The 13,946-nt window shown below is 43.7% G+C and overlaps 1 protein-coding gene across 1 annotated transcript in view; it reads right to left on the bottom strand.

Annotated features, from left to right (window-relative positions):
• The window catches only part of LOC120062327 (disks large homolog 3-like), a 129,498-nt gene that overhangs the window by 24,033 nt on the left and 91,519 nt on the right, over window positions 1-13,946 (bottom strand). Inside the window, exon 11 of the mRNA XM_039012210.1 lies at window positions 10,909-11,068. Within this exon, the coding sequence (XP_038868138.1) occupies window positions 10,909-11,068 (160 nt within the window). The remainder of the gene's footprint in view (window positions 1-10,908; window positions 11,069-13,946) is intronic.

The following is a 13,946-nucleotide window of genomic DNA, read 5'->3' as shown; positions in this document are numbered from 1 at the left end:
TCTCTTTCTATTTCATTCGAATTCAGTGGTGTTCAAACTTCTTCAGCGGGGACCCCCTTTTTTCCACCGGAATTTCTGGGTACCCCATTTTTCCCGAAGGAATTTCTTGCGACCCCACCAGAAATCTAATGACACAACCTTAAATCTGTACATTTAGATTGTTAACGACAACAAATACATCTCAATTAATTGCATTTTCATCTCTTATCAAAATGAAAAAACAAACAAAAAATACATTTACTCAATAACGTTGTATCTTTCAAATGATCTTTCTCAAAAACATTTATATTGTCCTATACAATAATCTGTACTCTTAATTTTTTGTTCCCAAATAAAATAAAATAAAACATTTTGGCAACCCCACTGCAGTAGTGGGGTTGCCAAAATAAATGAATACCACTGTTCTAATTTGACATGGAAAAGAAAGTCCTCACTGCTTAGGCAACAGACGGTTAAATATATTTCAAGCCTCTCAGAGCAGCTAAGAATAAACCAGACGCAATGAATGATTAACAGTTTACACTCACTCTGGAGTTCAACTGAACAATTTTTATTTTAAATTTTTTAATTTACAAGGAACAATGATGACTTTTTTCTAACCTTCCAGCTGTCTCTGTCCAGACTCACTCCTATCTGTGCTATGAATGGTTTCCAGTGGCCATTGAAGACCCTGCTGCTAATGTGTATAAATCCCTGTGATCCTCTCTAAAAGCTTATCGGGTCAAAGGTTGATCAGAATCCCGAGTGAAGAACAATGTCAAGTTACTGATTAGCTCACCTGCTGCAGGCTCTGTGGATTCATGTTGTGTTTACTGTAGCTAGTCTCTGGGAAAACAGTCCTGGCCCATAGCATTCTTTCCTCTGATAGTGCCCAGTTACACAGTTCAGGTGGCATTATTGGTCAGCTGAGACAAACACACACACACATGAGCTGTTCACGAGTTCTCATTTAAAAAATATATTGTATCTCAACGAGGATTAATTCACCTGGATTAATAAAGCTCACATAGCCTATAGCAGGGCTCCAACCCTGTTCCTGGAGTGCTACCGTCCTGTAGGTTTTCACTCCAACCCTAATCTAGCACACCTGATTCTAATAATTAGCTTTTTGGCAAACTGAATCAGGTTAGTTACTACTGGGGTTGTAGTGAAAACCTACAGGAGGGTAGCTCTCCAGGAACAGGGTTGGAGAGCCCTGGCCTACAGAAACCAAAGTGATACAGTCGTGGCCAAAAGTTTTGAGAATGACACAAATATTAATTTTCACAAAGTCTGCTGCCTCAGTGTCTTTAGATATTTTTGTCAGATGTTACTATGGAATACTGAAGTATAATTACAAGCATTTCATAAGTGTCAAAGGCTTTAATTGACAATTACATGAAGTTGATGCAAAGAATCAAAATTTGCAGTGTTGACCCTTCTTTTTCAAGACCTCTGCAATCTGCCCTGGCATGCTGCCAAATAACTTCTGGGCCACATCCTGAATGAAGTCAGCCCATTCTTGCATAATCAATGCTTGGAGTTTGTCAGAATTTGTGGGTTTTAGTTTGTCCATCCGCCTCTTGAGGATTGACCACAAGTTCTCAATGGGATTAAGGTCTGGGGAGTATCCTGGCCATGGACCCAAAATATCGATGTTTTGTTCCCCGAGCCACTTAGTTATCACTTTTGCCTTATGGCAAGGTGCTCCATCATGCTGGAAAAGGCATTGTTCGTCACCCAAACTGTTCCTGGATGGTTGGGAGAAGTTGCTCTCGGAGGATGTGTTGGTGCCATTCTTTATTGATGGCTGTGATCTTAGGCAAAATTGTGAGTGAGCCCACTCCCTTGGCTGAGAAGCAACCCCACACATGAATGGTCTTAGGATGCTTTCTGTTGGCATGACACAGGACTGATGGTAGCGCTCACCTTGTCTTCTCCGGACAAGCTTTTTTCCGGATGCCCCAAACAATCGGAAAGGGGATTCATCAGAGAAAATGACTTTACCCCAGTCCTCTGCAGTCCAATCCCTGTACCTTTTGCAGAATATCAGTCTGTCCCTGATGTTTTTTTCTGGAGAGAAGTTGCTTCTTTGCTGCCCTTCTTGACACCAGGCCATCCTCCAAAAGTCTTCGCCTCACTGTGCGTGCAGATGCACTCACACCTGCCTGCTGCCATTCCTGAGCAAGCTCTGTACTGGTGGTGCCGTGATCCCGCAGCTGAATCAACTTTAGGAGACGGTCCTGGCGCTTGCTGGACTTTCTTGGGCTCCCTGAATCCTTCTTCACAACAATTGAACTGCTCTCCTTGAAGTTCTTGATGATCCGATAAATGGTTGATTTAGGTGCAATCTTACAGGCAGCAATATCCTTGCCTGTGAAGCCCTTTTTGTGAAAAGCAATGATGACGGCACGTGCTTCCTTGCAGGTAACCATGGTAGACAGAGGAAGAACAATGATTCCAAGAACCACCCTCCTTTTGAAGCTTCCAGTCTGTTATTCGAACTCAATCAGCATGACAGAGTGATCTCCAGCCTTGTCCTCGTCAACATTCACACCTGTGTTAACGACAGAATCACTGACATGATGTCAGCTGGTCCTTTTGTGGCAGGGCTGAAATGCAGTGGAAATGTTTTGGGGGGATTCAGTTCATTTGCATGGCAAAGAGGGACTTTGCAATTAATTGCAATTCATCTGATCACTCTTCATAACATTCTGGAGTATATGCAAATTGCCATCATACAAACTGAGGCAGCAGACTTTGTGAAAATTAATATTTGTGTCATTCTCAAAACTTTTGGCCACAACTGTATATTAAGATCTCTGTGTATGATTCCAGTGAGCTAGTAGTGTCATATGGAGAGGGGAATGGGTCTGTGAGGTGACTGTCTGTAGCAACACTGAGGGCGACGCATTGCGGCGCAGATGGGCACAGGGCCGACGATACCGGCCCTCTCTCTCTGACTCACCCTCACACCAGTGGAGGCTGATGAGGGGAGGACGGCTCATAATAATGGCTGGGTTTGATGTACAGTATTTGATACTTATTCCGCTCCATTCATTACCACGAGCCCGCCCTCCCCAATTAAGGTGCCACCAACCTCCTGTGCCTCCGCTTTACACAAGAATTCTCAAACTTCAACAAACCCTGAGAATATAACCCTATGGAAATCCTCCTGGGCTGCAGGGAGGTCTCTCTCCTATCTGAGAGCAGGGAATCTGGATTGATCTGGACGTTGATCTACTCTGACTGGACTGGAAGTCTGTTGGCATGATGTCATCCATGACAACGTCCCTCTGTTTAGGTTTGAAGCAGACGTGACATACTGCAGAGCCCCTGGAAAACAGAGCAGGTCCATGGATGCGTTTGTAGACCAGGTCCATGTGTGTTGATTAATGTGTTGTCTGGGTGGGTATGCATGTATAAGTTGCATCGTGAGGGAGCCTGCAGTAACGTGTGTGTCTATGAGTCAGCACATTATGAGGGAATGTCTGAGTAGATCAGTGTGTTTGATTGGTGCTGGCAGCGTGGGCTGCCTGTGTGAGGGGTGGAGGGGGGTGGTGAACCTGGGTGCATGGCCTGGTTTTCCCAGAGTGCAGATGAATCATGACAGCTGCAGGAATGTCCGGCGTCTGCCGCTCCTCATTTGCTGCCCCGTGCCGGATCAGCCTCTCATTTCCCAGTACATTTATGGTAAGACCACGGCCCAGTGTTTATATTTACATAAGGACAGCAGCAGGCAAAACATTCCTGTGCTGCAGAGCTGTGTGTGTGCGTGTGTGTGTGTGTGTGTGTGTGTGTGTGAGATGACAGCCTCCAGTTACCCCTCCTCCCAATACTGTCTGTTCACTTTACCCCCACAGTCTATCGACAGCAAGACCTCACAAATACAGTGGCATGCACCCAGCAACATAAAGGCCTCCATGATGGCATTGTGATTGATAAGGGAAGTGCAGACAGTGGAGTGGACATGCAACATGAATATACACTGAGTGTACAAAACATTAAGGACACCTGCTCCTTCATTTATATTTGAGTCATTTAGCAGATGCTCTTATCCATAGTGACTTACAGTAGTGAGTGCATACATTTGACATACTTTTTTGTACTGGTCCCCAATGGGAATCGAACCCACAACCCTGGCGCTGTAACTGAGCCACGCGGGACACCCCAGTATATTTCCATGACATAGACTGACCAGGTGAATCCAGGTGAAAGCTATGATCCCTTATTGATGTCACTTGTTAAATCCACTTTAATCAGTGTAGATCAGGGGAGGAGACAGGTTAAAGAAGGATTTTTAAGCCTTGAGACAATTGAGACATGGATTATGTACGTGTGCCATTCAGAGGGTGAATGGGCAAGACAAAAGATTTAAGTGCCTTTGAACAGGGTATGGTAGTAGGTGCCAGGAGCACCGTTTGTGTCACAAACTGCAACGCGGCTGGGTTTTTCACTCTCAACAGTATCCCGTGTGTATAAAAAATGGTCCACCACCCAAAGGACATCCAGCCAACTTAACACAACTGTGGGAAGCACTGGAGTCAACATGGGCCAGCATCCCTGTGGAACGCTTTCGACACCTTGTAGAGTCCATGCCCAGACGAATTGAGGCAGTTCTGAGGGCAAAAGGGTGGGGTGCAACTCAATATTAGAAAGGTGTTCCTAATGTTTTGTCCACTCAGTGTATGACAACACATAAAACTAATCAACTAAACAGACACAGAGACAGGTAGATGACTTAAAATACACAATCATAAACCACACAGACACACACAAAAATTCTATCCATATATCCACTGTAGAGGTTTTCAGTAGGGCAGCTAGGACAATGACAGTGGCTTGGCTGGGGACTCAGCTCTGGGTTAAACTCAGCTCCTGAAAGATGGGATTGAGCAGCATGTGGGAGCGAGCGGCTCTGTCAGTCATACTCCTGTGCAGACGTGTGTCTCTGTGAAGGGCAGGTAGGACTCTCATCTTTAACTCTCAGTTAGCCGACTCTGCCTCGACCTCGCTTCAGGACTGGAGGGATGTTACTGTTTCTAATTCATATACATGATCAGTTTGATGACTGATTAAATGTATTTAACACTATTAGCACGTAGTATTTTCACTCTTAATTCACGTGAAATGGTATTTATGAACATTTGCAATAATTAAATGGAGGTTAGCATGGAAGTCTCCTCTCTAAACAAAACAATCAATCAAATGTATTTATAATACCTTTTAACATCAGCAGAGTGCTTATGCAGAAACCCAGCCTAAAACCCCAAAGAGCAAGCATTGCGGATGTAAATGCACAGTGGTTAGGAAAAACTCCCTAGAAAGGCAGGAACTTAGGATGAAACCCAGAGAGGAACCAGGCTCTGAGGGGTGGCCAGTCTTCTTTTGGCTGTGCCTGGTGGAGATTATAAGAGTACATGGCCATTAAGGCCAGACCGTTCTTTAAGATATGCAAACATTCATAGATGACCAGCAGGGTTAAATAATAATCACAGTGGTTCTAGATGGTGCAACAGGTCAGCACTTCAGGAGTAAATGTCAGTTGGCTTTTCATAGCTGAGCATTCAGAGGTCGAGAGAGAGAGAAAGAATTTACCAAAAAACAGAGCAACCTAGAATGCTATTTGGCCCTAAACAGAGAGTACACAGTGTCAGAATACCTGACCACAGTGACTGACGCAAAATTAAGGAAATCTTTGACTATGTACAGTGAGCATAGCCTTGCTTTTAAGAAAGGCTGCCGATGTCAGACCTGGCTCTCAAGAGAAGACAGGCTATTGCACACTGCCCACAAAATGAGGTGGAAACTGAGCTGCCAAATGTATGACCATATTAGAGACACATATTTCCCTCAGATTACACAGACCCACAAAGAATTCGAAAACAAATCTAATTTTGATAAACTCCCATATCTATTGGGTGAAATACGAGTGTGCAATCACAGCAGCAAGATTTGTGACCTGTTGCCACAAGAAAAGGGCAACCAGTGAAGAACAAACACCATTGTAAATACAACCCATATTTATGTTTATTTATTTTCCCTTTTGTACTTGAACTGTTTGCACATCGTTACAGCACTGTGTATAGACATAATATGACATTTGAAATGTCTTTATTCTTTTGGAACCTTTCTAAGTGTAATGTTTACTGTATCAAATTAAATTTATTTACATAGCCCTTCTTACATCAGCTGATATCTCAAAGTGCTGTACAGAAACCCAGCCTAAAACCCCATACTGTAAATTTTTTATTGTTTATTTCACTTTTGTTTCTTATCTATTTCACTTGCTTTGGCAATGTACAGTGCCTTGCAAAAGTATTCATCCCCCTTGGCGTTTTTCCTATTTTGTTGCATTACAACCTGTAATTTAAATGGATTTTTATTTAGATTTAATGTAATGGACATACAGAAAATAGTCCAAATTGATGAAGTGAAATAAATAAAAAAATACCTGTTTAAAACAAAACAAAAATAAATAAAATACAGAAAAGTGGTGCATGCATATGTATTCACCCACTTTGTTATGAAGCCCCTAAATAAGATCTGGTGCAACCAATTACCTTCAGAAGTCACACAATTAGTTAAATAAATCCCACCTGTGTGCAATCTAAGTATCACATGATCTGTCACATCATCTCAGTATATATACACCTGTTCTGAATGGCCCCAGAGTCTGCAACACCACTAAGCAACGGGCACCACCAAGCAAGCAGCACCATGAAAACCATGGAGCTCTCCAAACAGGTCAGGGACAAAGTTGTGGAGAAGTACAGATCAGGGTTGGGTTATAAAAAAAAATCTGAAACTTTGAAGATCCCACGGAGCACCATTAAATCCATTATTAAAAAATGGAAAGAATATGGCACCACAACAAACCTGCCAAGAGAGGGCTGCCCACCAAAACTCACGGACCAGGCAAGGAGGGAATTAATCAGAGGCAACAAAGAGACCAAAGATAACCCTGAAGGAGCTGCAAAGCTCCACAGCGGAGATTGGAGTATCTGGCCATTAGACCACTTTAAGCCGTCCACTCCACAGAGCTGGGCTTTACGGAAGAGTGTCCAGAAAAAAGCCATTGCTTAAAGAAAAAAATAAGCAAACACGTTTGGTGTTCGCGAAAAGGCATGTGGGAGACTCCCCAAACATAAGGAAGAAGGTACTCTGGTCAGATGAGACAAATTTTGCTTTTTGGCCATCAAGGAAAACCCTATGTCTGGTGCAAATCTAACACCTCTCATCACCCCGAGAACAACATCCCCACAGTGAAGTATGGTGGTGGCAGCATCATGCTGTGGGGATGTTTTTCATCGGCAGGGACCTGGGAAACTGGTCAGAATTGAAGGAATAATGGATGGCGCTAAATACAGGGAAATTCTTGAGGGAAACCTGTGTCAGTCTTCCAGAGATTTGAGACTGGGACGGAGGTTCACCTTCCAGCAGGACAATGACCCTAAGCATACTGCTAGAGCAACACTTGAGTGGTTTAAGGGGAAACATTTAAATGTCTTGGAATGGCCTAGTCAAAGCCCAGACCTCAATCCAATTGAGAATCTGTGGTATGACTTAAAGATTGCCGTACACCAGCAGAACCCATCCAACTTGAAGGAGCTGGAGCAGTTTTGCCTTGAAGAATGGGCAAAAATCCCAATGGCTAGATGTGCCAAGCTTATAGAGACATACCCCAAGAGACTTGCAGCTGTAATTGCTGCAAAAGGTGGCTCTACAAAGTATTGACTTTGGGTGGGTGAATAGTTATGCACGCTCAAGTTTTCAGTTTTTTTTACTTATTTCTTGTTTGTTTCACAATAAAAAATGTTTTGCATATTCAAAGTGGTAGGCATGTTGTGTAAATCAAATGATACAACCCCCCCCCAAAATCTATTTTAATTCCAGGTTGTAAGGCAACAAAATAGGAAAAATGCCAAGGGGGGTGAATACTTTCGCAAGCCACTGTAAACATATGTTTCCCATGCCAATAAAGCCCTTAAATTGAAATTGAAATGTAATTGAATAGAAAATTCAATTGAATTGAGAGAGACTGTAGTGTGTTTGTGTAGGGAAAACAATGTTTAATATGTTAACTCTGGAAATACAAATCTAGATGTGTCGATGGAGAGGATTAAACAAACATCAGTGGAACACGTTCACACTTTGATGTTAGACAGGTAGTCAAAGCAGATAATTATCTAAGCCACTGTGGTTACCGTCATTAAATTAGGGCAGTGACACATAGCCCGGTAAAGGATTTTATAGATGTAAACTGTGAGTATGACCACCAACATAACAAGCATGAGCTGACATGGACATGGAGAGGTAAGACATGTATAGACTGTTACAGACAGACAGACAGATTCTATGTGGCTATCTATCAGACACAGATGAGAGGCCCTCCTTTACAAGAGAGCTCTGTCAGCACAGGCAGCACTCTTTCCTCCTTTTCCCTCCCTCCTTCCCTCTCTCTTCATTCTGCCGTCTCTCCTCTGTTCTCAAAAGTGCAGCCACGTGCAGATGTGGCGAAGGGGGTGAAGGCAGTGCCATAGCTAATACACAGGACAAATACACAGGACAATACACAGGACAAATACACAGGACAATACACAGGACAATACACATGACAACACACAGGCCAATACACCGGACAAATACACAGGACAATACACATGACAATACACAGGACAAATACACAGGACAAATACACATATGTACGTGCACATACATAGAAACTATTACACACAAACATTGTAGAACTGCACGCCCACACGCACCATAAAGTCATTGCCACGCACATCCCACATACACACACATATGCACACGCACCCTCACTCACGCACACACACAATAGCTTGGGTATTAAGGTGACTCTGCGCCTCTGGGGCTTTCAAATCAAGCTCTGTGAATGATGTTTCACTGTTTGGCCAAGAGGTCGTAAGGCAGAATGAGGGAGTATGGGATGGGCTTCTTTGAGGTATTTGGGCTATACAGTGCCACCTCAGACAGAACTGAACCCTCCTTGCACAGCTAGTCAACCAGAGACAAACACATTGCCACACCGTTGGGAGTCCCACTTAACTACATCTATCTACATACAGTGCCTTCAGAAAGTATTCAGACCCCTTGACTTTTTCACAATTTTGTTACGTTACAGCCTTATTCTAAAATTGATTAAATTGTTGTTATCTTTCTCATCAATCTACACACAATACCTCATAATCACAAAGCAAAAATAGTTTTTTATAAATATTTGCTAATGTATTAGACCCTTTACTCAGTACTTTGTTGAAGAACCTTTGGCAGCGATTACAGTCTCAAGTCTTTGGGTATGACGCTACAAGCTTGGCACACCAGTATTTAGGGAGTTTCTCCCATTCTTCACTGCAGATCCTCTCAAGCTCTGTCAGGTTGGATGGGGAGCGTCACTGCACAGCTATTTTCAGGTATTTCCAGAGATGTTCAATCGGGTTCAAGTCCGGGCTCTGGTTGGGCCACTCAAGGACATTCAGAGACTTGTCCATAAGCCACTCCTGCATTGTTTTGGCTGTGTGCTTAGGGTCGTTGTACTGTTGGAAGGTGACCTTTTGCCCCAGTCTAAGGCCCTGAGCACTCTGGAGCATGTTTTAAGGATCTCTCTGTATTTTATTCCATTAATCTTTGCCTTGATCCTGACTAGACTCCCAGTCGCTGCCGCTGAAAAACATCCCCACAGCATGATACTGCCACTACCATGCTTCACCGTCGGGATGGTGCCACGTTTCCTCCAGACATGATGCTTGGCATTCAGGCCAAAGAGTTCAATCTTGGTTTCATCAGACCAGATAATCTTGTGTCTCATGGTCTGAGAGTCTTTAGGTGCCTTTTGGCAAACTCCAAGTGGGCTGTCGTGCATTTTACTGAGGAGTGGCTTCCGTCTGGCCACTCTACCATAAAGGCCTAATTGGTGGAGTGTTGTTGGAAGGTTCTCCCATCTCCACAGAGGAACTCTGAAGCTCTGTCAGAGTAACCATCGGGTTCTTGGTCACCTCCTTGACCAAGGCCCTTCTCCCCGGATTGCTCAGTTTGGCCAGGCGGCCAGCTCTAGGAAGTCTTGGTGGTTCCAACCTTCTTCCATTTAAGAATGATGGAGGCCACTGTGTTCTTGGGGACCTTCAATGCTGCATACATTTGTTGATACCCTTCCCCAGATCTGTGCCTTGACAAAATCCTGTCTCTGAGCTCTATGGACAAATTCCTTCGACCTCATGGCTTGGTTTTTGCTCTGACATGCATTGTCAACTGTGGAACCTTATATAGACAGGTGTGTGCCTTTCCAAATCATGTCCAATCAATTGAATTTACCACAAATGGACTCCAATCAAGTTGTAGAAAAATCTCAAGGATGCTCAATGCACCTGAGCTCAATTCCGAGTCTCATAGCAAAGGGTCTGAATACTTCTGTAAATAAGGTACTTCTGTTTTTCTTTTTAATACATTTGCAAACAAATCTAAAAAAACAGGTTTCACTTTGTCATTATGGGGTATTGTGTATAGATTGAGATTTAAAAAAAATACATTTTAGAATAAGGCTGTACCGTATTTTTCAAGGGGTCTGGGGTCTGAATACTTTCCGAAGGCACTGTGCTTATCACCAAAGAAAGCCACAACACCAACACCGGAGAATGTCAGGTAAAGCAACGGTCACCACACCAAAATCAAATAAGGAATATTCTAAAGTTCACGACAAAAAGCCTTTTACTGCTCTCTCTGATGGCTCTGTTATTTCATGAGAAAGTGACTAACCCTAGATGGTAAAAATACTATTAAACCTACATTCACATGGTGAAAACAATATAATACATTTTTGCGTGAATTTTACATTATATCATTCTGTAAAAAAGATGAATGTGCTGTACAAAATGAGATAATAAGAAAACATGCAAAAATGGTACTGACCTGGTGAAGTCTTCTTCCCCCAGCATGTGACGGGGGTCTGGGGAGTACCTGGAGGGCGTGACCTGGGGGGGCTGGCTGTAGACGGGCTTGGGCTCCATAGCTCCCATGTAGGCCATGCCTGAGTTGTGGCTGACGTGGTTGTCCACCATGGTGGGGAAGGCTGGAGGGAGGGCGGGGAGGGCCAGACCAGTAGATGGAAAGGAGGGATGATTAAAACAGTGGTCCACTGAAGGCCGCTGAAGGCCTGGGAGCACTCTTGCCAGGAAGGATCAACTCATACCACTATCATACATGTGACGATGCCTGTTTATGGCCCATAAAATACAGTATTCTCTCTACATTAGATTAGTCAGTGTGGGTAGTGTCTATACCTGAGTCCCCAGATTTACATTCCATCATGGGGGGTTACAGTACTTATAACCCATGGGGGGCTACAGTACTTATAACCCATGGGGGGCTACAGTACTTATAACCCATGGGGGGCTACAGTCCTTTCAACCCATGGGGGGCTACAGTACTTATAACCCATGGGGGGCTACAGTACTTATAACCCATGGGGGGCTACAGTACTTATAACCCATGGGGGGCTACAGTACTTATAACCCATGGGGGGCTACAGTCCTTATAACCCATGGGGGGCTACAGTCCTTTCAACCCATGGGGGGCTACAGTACTTATAACCCATGGGGGGCTACAGTACTTATAACCCACGGGGTGCTACAGTACTTATAACCCATGGGGTGCTACAGTACTTATAACCCATGGGTGCTACAGTACTTATAACCCATGGGTGCTACAGTACTTATAACCCATGGGGTGCTACAGTACTTATAACCCATGGGGTGCTACAGTACTTATAACCCATGGGTGCTACAGTACTTATAACCCATGGGGGGCTACAGTACTTATAACCCATGGGGGGCTACAGTACTTATAACCCATGGGGTGCTACAGTACTTATAACCCATGGGGTGCTACAGTACTTATAACCCATGGGTGCTACAGTACTTATAACCCACGGGGGGCTACAGTACTTATAACCCATGGGTGCTACAGTACTTATAACCCATGGGGTGCTACAGTACTTATAACCCATGGGGGGCTACAGTACTTATAACCCATGGGTGCTACAGTACTTATAACCCATGGCTTTAAAAATCAACTGTAGATCATCTGACTATACTGTAGAACACAAGTGTCAATATCATTCCACGGAGCGCCGAGTGTCTGCGGGTTTTTGCTCCTCCCTTGTGCTTGATGGATGAATTAAGGTCATGAATTAGTAAGGAACTCCCCACACCTGGTTGTCTGGGTTTAATTGAAAGGAAAAAACAAAAACCTGCAGACACTAGGCCCTCCATGGAATGAGTTTGACACCCGTGCTGTAGACAATACTGTCAGAGCTGCTTTAAGTCAGTATGAAGGGCTTGCCCAAACCATGGCAGCCATACATACTAAACAACTACCTACTATGCATTCGGAAAGTTTTCAGACCCGTTGACCGTTTCCTCATTTTGTTACGTTACAGCCTTTTCTAAAAAAATGTTTTTAAATCTACACACAATAGCGCATAATGACAAAGCAAAAACAGTTTAATTTTTTTTTATTAGCAAATGTATTCAAAATAAAAAACAGAATAACCTTATTTACATAAGTATTCAGACGCTTTGCTATGAGACTCGAAATTGAGCTCAGGTGCATCCTGTTTCCATTGATCATCCTTGAGATGTTTCAACAACATGATTGGAGTCCACCTGAGGTAAATTAAATTGATTGAACATGATTTGGAAAGGCACACACCTGTCTGTATAAGGTACCACAGTTGACAGTGCATGTCAGAGCAAAACCAAGCCATAAGGTCGAAGGAATTTGTCCATAGAGCTCAGAGACAGGATTGTGTCAAGACACAGATCTGGGAAGGGTATCAAAAAATGTATACAACATTGAAGGTCCCCAAGAACACAGTGGCCTCCATCATTCTTAAATGGAAGAAGTGTGGAACCATCAAGACTCTTCCTAGAGCTGGCTGCCCAGACAAACTGAGAAATCAGGGGAGAAGTGCCTTGGTCAGGGAGGTGACCAAGAACCCAATGGTAACTCTGACAGAGCTCCAGAGTTCCTCTGTGGAGATGGGAGAACCTTACAGAAGAACAACCATCTCTGCAGCACTCCACCAATCAGGCCTTTATGGTAGAGGGGCCAGACGGAAGCCACTCCTCAGTAACTCCCACTTGGAGTTTGCCACTTGGAGTTTGCCAAAAGGCACCTAAAGACTCTCAGACCATAAGACACAAGATTCTCTTTGGCCTGAGTGCCAAGTGTCACGTCTGTAGGAAACCTGGCACCATTCCTACCGTGAAGCATGGTGGTGGAAGAATCATGCTGTGGGAATTCTTTTTTGGCGGCAGTTACTGGGAGACTAGTCAGGATCAAGGGAAAGATTAATGGAGCAAAGTACAGAGAGATCCTTGATGAAAACCTGCTCCAGAGCACTCATGACCTCAGACTGGGGCGAAGGTTCACCTTCCAACAGGACAATGACCCTAAACTAACAGCCAAGACAACGCAACAGTGGCTTCGGGACAAGTCTCTGAATGTCCTTGAGTAGCCCAGCCAAAGCCTGGACTTGAACCCGATCGAACATCTCTGGAGAGACCTGAAAATAGCTGTGCCGCGACGCTCCCCATCCAACCTGACAGAGCTTGAGAGAATCTGCAGAGAAGAATGGGAGAAATACCCAAAACACAGGTGTGCCACGCTTGTAGCGTCATACCCAGGAAGAGGCTGTAATCGCTGCCATAGGTGCTTCAACAAAGTACTGAGTAAAGGGTCTACATTATATAAATGTAATATTTCCATTTTTTTTTTTTATATACTGTATATACATTTGCACACATTTCTAAAAACCTATTTTTGCTTTGTCCTTATGGGTTATTATGTGTAGACTGATGAGGGAAACAATTGAATCAATTTTAGAATAAGGCTGTAACGTAACAGAATGTGGAAAAAGTAAAGTCTGAATACTTTCTGAATGCACT

This window comes from Salvelinus namaycush, chromosome 17 (assembly GCF_016432855.1).
Source record: "Salvelinus namaycush isolate Seneca chromosome 17, SaNama_1.0, whole genome shotgun sequence".
NCBI lineage: Eukaryota > Metazoa > Chordata > Actinopteri > Salmoniformes > Salmonidae > Salvelinus > Salvelinus namaycush.
The sequence above is the reverse complement of the archived record's forward strand: the minus strand, read 5'-3'. Positions and strand labels throughout refer to the sequence as shown.